Raw genomic sequence first — 6,809 nt, forward strand, 5'->3', positions numbered from 1 at the left:
ACATACATAGCCAGTGAACCTGATCGAAATGCACTAACCTATTCAGCTGTAGTTTATATATTGGTTCATGCCATCATGTCGTGTGCTTCCATCGCTGAAGGCTGTGACGATTTAACCTCATTTGGACTCTTGGATTCGAGTAAGTGAATGCGTGTTATGCATTTGTTAACTAACGAGTAAGATATCATTAAGAACGGACTAGAAAAATCTGAATACATTTACACTCTTCTGGCATAAACTTACATAATAAGTTAAAATGCTCACTCTTATTATATACTCATATTATTTAACTCTTAAAGAAAAATTAATGTTCTTTATATACTTTATGATGTCACTCATCCACAGAAAGTTGTACATTTATATATAGTACATTAAAACCTTCGGCTGAGGAAGGAATTTTTCTATTTTTATGAATTTTATATATTTTTGTATATTTATTTATTATTTGCATAATTCGGAATCCTACTGGACAGAACCAAACACGGAAAATTTTCAAACTACTTCAATTTCAGGTTGCCTTACCTTTTGGCGATGAAATTTATCTCAAAATAAAATTTATTATATAAAGAAGAAATAAAGTGTACCAATATTTTAAGTCTTAAAATTTTTGAGTTTTTTAATGCAGCCTTTCTGTTATGAAAAAAATTAATTTCTATTTATTTTTACTTTTACAGTATTTTCTCTTCAACGGATTCTTCATTTGTATGTTCATATGGATGTGTTATACTGTATATCGTTACTATATTATTATTAACCACTTATATTCAGATAATTCAAAAACTTTTAAAAAATTCCAAATAAATATGATGTTATTATTTTAGATAAGCATGCGCTTCATTCCAATAGCCAAGGTGATCCTATATGCTACAATAATTACAGCTACACCGGGAAGTGGTAAGTAAATAATATCGCTTATAATTGATTGAGTAGTTATTGCAACCTCATCATGAATAGCAAAATAAACATGCGAGAATTAGATTTAGCTGATTTTAAATTGAAAGATGAAAGCAATAGTTTAAATATTGCACTTTTTTTACTTATTTAGATAAATAATACAATCTACTCGTATATGCGCCAGTTGTCATTTATACATACTTCAGATAATGAGTCTATCAACAGTTGTTGAACGTTTTCCGAACATGATTCCTCTAAGAAATCATGAGATTTCTGTAGGTATCAACAGGTATAGCAGTCGAGATTATATTAAAAAGCTGAAGAATTTGCAATTATTTTTGATTCCGCAGTTGGGTTTGGCCACGTGACAATAAACAAAACAAGGTTCAGCACTTGCATGTGTTGTTAACAGTGTGTGTGTGTGTGTGTGTGTGTGTGTGTGTGTAGCGAAATAGTGAATACAATTTAAATGGTTAGCTTATTCGAACTCGGTTAACTAGTCAGTAATATTGAAGAGAAATTACAAACTTTTTCATTCAAGTTCAGATGTGCTCAGTTTTAAATGCTCTCTTGCTGCAATTGCAGACAATCCCCTGCAATCAGATATTTCCGGGGTAAAAAAAACCACTCTATTCCACACCTGATTTTTCCAGCGTTTTATTTATTTTCTGATTTTGCGAAACCAAGAACTTCACATAGTTGTCCGAATGAAAATTTCTTGGATTAGCAAAATGTATTTCTTTTTATTAAAGGAGAAAACAAGTTCATTATATTTGGCCTTTTAGTGCTTAATCATTAAAACGGGGGGGGGGGGGGGGAGTACCGGCAGAGAGTATTTGTCTGTGGATGCTGTTTCACTATTAACAGTTAACCCTTAACTTCCAATCCCTAAGTAACAGCGTCTAGCCGATTCTGTAGTGATATTATCCAGGGTAACTAAATGAGTAAATTTAACTGATTCAACACGGATATATACTATACATTCTATAAAGATATATTTTTAATACATCTTTATACTTATGAGGAAAAAGATGAAGTGCACTTTTCCACCCTCTAGTTCTCATTTCTTTATTTAAAATAATATCAAGAAGACTGTTGGTGCCATGCAGTTGATCCAAGAATATTGTCGAAAGATTTGTAGTGAATCAGTTGTTAACACTATCTTAAGAAACTTATTACAATCTGCAGAATTTTCTATTTCATGAGTTACGCTACTTTACAGTTTTATCAGTTACAGCTTTAGCGTGATATTTTCTGTACTGATTCCTTCATATCTGCAGGATCTTCATGTAGTGATCAACTGAAGTGTCCTGGTGAAGTGTGCAGCGACAAAAGAGACGAATGCCAAACAGACAGTGACTGCCTGAATAGCCAATCCTGTTGCGAAGGATGTTGTGGTAAAATATGCTATCCTCTGATAGGTATGTAAAACTGCTAATTAACAAAATGTATTTGGAATTAAATGATTATTTTAGTGCATTTTCTGTGAGAAATTTTTAAAAAATGTCAGAGACCTTGTTAGGAACATTTTCGACACAAATTATATTATGTCTTTCTTCATTACACTGGAGTAATAGAAGAAGAAGGGAACGTTTTGGTGATCTCTCTCTCTCTCTCTCTCTCTCTCTCTCTCTCTCTCTCTCTCTGTCTTCAAATTAAACAAGAACTGATGGATGAGTAAAATTTTAAAAAAATATATAGTTCAGATTGTATTATTGTGACTAACTGTAATATTTTACTTAATCTCAATGCATATAATTTAATGAACAAATTAATAATTATTACTTAAGTAATAATTACTAATTGGCATCTCTAGTTGGCTATGTCACTGGTTATGTGTTGCACCGAAACCGGGTAACAGGTGGCATAACAGATGGCATATTGATTCAATATTATACTACTCGTTAAAATTTAGCCTATTCTAATAGGCTAAATTCTAATGAGAGATGTCTTCTGAGAGATCAGCAAACGTGGGAATATGGGTGTGGAATTTCAAGTACTAGATTCCGTGATCATCTACTCAGACCTCACCTTTTTTAAGTAACTCCTTTCGCCTACGAAAGGCTGTAAACCTATAGCAAATTAGTACCGTTAGTACTCAAACTGTATATTACACATTCCATTTCATCTTGTGCTCCTTATCAAATTTGTTTTGGTTTTCCAGAACTATCCACATTAGTAATTAATCAGTTTATCAATATGCATTTTCTATCCGTAAGCTGTGGAAAAATAGTTATTATTATTATTAATAATAGATACCCCCAAGGGGTCCAATGACTCATTGTGGGAGGACCCACTACTCCACTAGAACACACCGTCTCCCTCACTTAGTCCTTCAACTACATGACGCTACCACCAGCAACGCACCGCGCCATATACCTCCCACGTTTCTTTATAATTTAAACTAATTTTCAAAATGGTGTATTATGTATTGGATAATATAATAATAATAATAATAATAATAATAATAACATTATTATTTTTGAAAGTAGAAGCAACTCAGTTAAGCCTTGAGCTGTTTTTTAAGATTGTTTCACCTCTAAACATGCATGCATTTCATGACGTTGATATTACTCTGGACAGTTATTTTAAGATTGTCATAACAGACATGATTTTATTAGGAAAAAAGTAATAATAAATTCTTTAACGCTGTGCATATTATAGGAGAGTTTTTCTCAATATAAATATAGAATCCAAGCATTGCTAACAATTGATTAAATTTTGATTTAATCTGTGATTAAAAATTAATTAAGGGGCTTTTCTTTTTATTCTTGTAGCTGACTGCCCGGTATCCTCTTGCGATATGAATTTTGAGTGCAATTATCGCCATTTTGATGAGTGTTCTTCAGATGACGATTGCCAGGAATCAGGACGCTGCTGTAAAGATTGTTGCGGAAGAAAATTCTGTTTTCCGCAGATTCCAGGTCAGAGAGTAAACTCAACAACAGATAAATATTCCTGATTTAAGTGTTTCCCACACTTTAACATATCTGAGGACTAGTTTCTTTTATAGTAGTCTAGTTTTTGCAACCGATCGCAATAATGGATGCAGTAGTTTACTTGAATTAAAAAAATAGATTAGTAATACCAGTTGATATCTGATATTTTACTGGTATCTAATAGCGGTTAGATAACGAGACTCCGAGCTAAAAGTGTATATGCAATTAAAATGGAATATACAATAATTACACATTACTCTGGTGTATTTTTAAGCTTCATATTAACAGTGGATACACTATTTAAAATTTCTATTTTTTAGGAGGTTTTTTTCCCTTCCTGGCAAGAACCACAGTTTGGGTGAGCTTGTTAAACCAACCGAAATAAATATGAGTTGAATTATTTGTGTTACTGACCAAACTATAAAGTCCATGCATCTCCTTCCCTCTCTGTTTAATTCAATTTTTTCTCTTTTTTCCACCAACAGGTCACTCATTCAAGAAGTACGAATGATTTATCCATTTCTCTTTCAATGAACTAGTTCTCTCTCTCTCTCTTAATAAAATAAATTCGCTATATCTAATTTCTATTCCTTTCTATTTTAAAGGGAGAAATTCTCACTTTTCATTTCCTCATAAAATTTTCTTTATTCTTCTTCCTAGTTTTACGTATTCATCAGCGTTCCTTCTTCATTTTTTCTATTCATGCGAGATTAATATGCGAGGTCTTTTACTATTTACAAGAAACATTTTAAAATTATACATTGCGAATTCTTCCGAAACAAAAAGCATCTTATTCATCTCATTTAAAATCAGATTAATCAAAAGCAATCGCCTATTAATTTTTGGAAACTTCAAATGAAAAAAACTTTGATTTAATTGTAAGTTTACCTAAGTATGGAATTCATTGAATCACTTTGCATGACTGTTCAATTCGAAGGAAATATTAACTGCCTTCCACTTTTTTCGAAGTATATGCGAGTTAATGTTATGTCATTTAGTTTCGTTTGTTTCCAATTCCAATTTTTATCATTTGATACATGTGAAATATGATATTAAAATTTAAACTCTTCGAATTCATTTGCTAATAAATCATGTGAAACGGTGTACATTATCTGATTTAATTATTGTAAAGCCATACGATTCTTATCTTGAGCTGCAGTGGAAAGGTTGGGGGGGTCACACTTTTCTGGCAGTCACATATATAGGAATAAACTAATGGGTTTTAGAATTCTTGCCATTTTTTTGATTATCTGAAGCACAAAGTTAGCCTACAAAATTGCCCATACCTGCAGCATGCTTGGTTAATTATAGATACCCGTGCTGATTTTTATAATGCACAATGTCTTTGGAAATATCTGATTTGCTCTCTTCTGAATATGATCATGAATTTCAAAGAGCTTTTCGAAGGGAATGCCAGAATAGTATTATGGGATTTAAGTAACAGAATCACAAATTAAAATATTATAATCTAAGATTAGGTACAGTCAGAAATTATAAAAATATCTTACATATTTTAGGAAATCAACAAATCACTTTCAAGATCTTCTTCATCTAACTTAATTTCTTATATCTTATATAACAGAGTCAGTATAACATAGTTTTCAATTCGGCTCAACCTGACTTATGCTTTATATAATATGTTTCTTACATAATCTTTAAGATTCATTTTCATTCTTCATTTATTTTAAAAAAAATTCTGTTCTTCCAACAAAAGTTTGGAATTTGTTCAAAAAAAAAAAACATTTCTCTCATTGAAGTTTTGCTATATTTCCCAGATGTCTTTGTATTGCCTCATGGTAGCATAGATTGATTCATCAGTAAAGCAACGTTCTAAAATAAGCTTGTTAAATGATTATCTGAAAACGAATTTCTCGATTTATTCACTGTTTATCATTTTTACAAATTAGTTTTTAAATCACTACTTGAACTTACAGTATTAATGACATAAAATGATACTTTCTTTTCTACAGACAGTTTATCGTACGTGAAGTAAAATAGAGGAAAACATTCCAGTACCATGAAAATTTACAGATCACTACAAATGAAAGATATGTGTTGCTGTAAAGAATGTCAGGATAAAGCAGCTTGTGTTCTGTTACTTGATATATCTACCCGAAATAAAGTATTTACTGCATTTACCTCAGTTATTTATTTAAATCTAAATATTTAGCGCAGCTGTCTTTAAGAGACACCAAATATCTTAAATGAAATAAAAAAAAGTGTCAAAAGATTCACAAATCACTTCAAAATTATTATTTTTAATAAATTGTTTAAATTATTTAATTTTCGAAATCACAAAAATATTCGAGCATCTACTGCATCAACCACAGACTACTTCAAGTTAAACTTAATTATTAATAACACATATCCCAGACGGGCTAAGTACTTTGTGTGTGTGTGTGTGTGTGTGTGTGTGTGTGTGTGTGTGTGTGTGTGTGTGTGTGTGTGTGTGTGTGTGTGTGTGTGTGTTCATACCATCATCATCACGAACCATGGGCGCAACGCCCGTAGGTATCTGATGCCATGTTGAGTATATTGTCCTAGTGACGTCTGTTCATTGCAGCATGACTTAATTCTAGAAGAGTTTCCTCACACCAGTTTTTAATATCGTCGATCCACTCACGATGAGGACGACCTCTGACATTTGTTCCGCTCATTAGGACAAATACCAATGACTAATTGGTATCTGTTACTTGATATTCTACAAAAATGTCCAAAGAATTTTAATTTTCTTTGTATGACTTTTTGGAACAGAGTCTCTTTTAGTTGTATCCTTCTGTACACTTCATTTCTTATCTTCTGAGTCCATCCCATTCATAGAGTTTTACGATAACACTTTCTTTCAAACGCCAGCTTATTCTCTCCGATTCATTTGTCAACATCCAAGTTTCACAACCGTATAACATACTGATAAAGATGCATGTCTCAAGAACGCTTGGTTGGTTTTTAAGCTGATATTTCTACTCTTCCAAATCA

At 31.9% G+C, this 6,809-nt stretch overlaps 1 protein-coding gene across 1 annotated transcript; it reads left to right on the plus strand.

Moving 5' to 3' along the window:
• Nucleotides 1-827: 827 nt before the first annotated feature.
• LOC150108826 (uncharacterized) lies at nucleotides 828-5,907 on the plus strand. Its single transcript, XM_090414346.1, has 4 exons — nucleotides 828-894; nucleotides 2,175-2,315; nucleotides 3,672-3,818; nucleotides 5,804-5,907. Exons 1-4 carry the CDS (start codon nucleotides 828-830, stop codon nucleotides 5,824-5,826), a joined length of 378 nt encoding a protein of 125 aa, XP_090270472.1. The 3' UTR covers nucleotides 5,827-5,907.
• Nucleotides 5,908-6,809: the final 902 nt, after the last annotated feature.

The sequence above is a fragment of the Typopeltis vanoorti genome, chromosome 2 (assembly GCF_054136105.1).
Source record: "Typopeltis vanoorti isolate ZY-2024b chromosome 2, IOZ_Tvanoo_1.0, whole genome shotgun sequence".
In the NCBI taxonomy this organism is placed as follows: Eukaryota; Metazoa; Arthropoda; class Arachnida; order Uropygi; family Thelyphonidae; genus Typopeltis; species Typopeltis vanoorti.

Excerpts from the sequence above, each read along its gene's own strand:
- LOC150108826 (XM_090414346.1), top strand. The coding sequence starts at position 828 with ATGCGCTTCATTCCAATAGCCAAGGTGATCCTATATGCTACAATAATT. Across the intron at positions 2,316-3,671 it reads AATATGCTATCCTCTGATAG|CTGACTGCCCGGTATCCTCT; the intron begins GTATGTAAAACT and ends TTATTCTTGTAG. Across the intron at positions 3,819-5,803 it reads CTGTTTTCCGCAGATTCCAG|ACAGTTTATCGTACGTGAAG; the intron begins GTCAGAGAGTAA and ends TCTTTTCTACAG.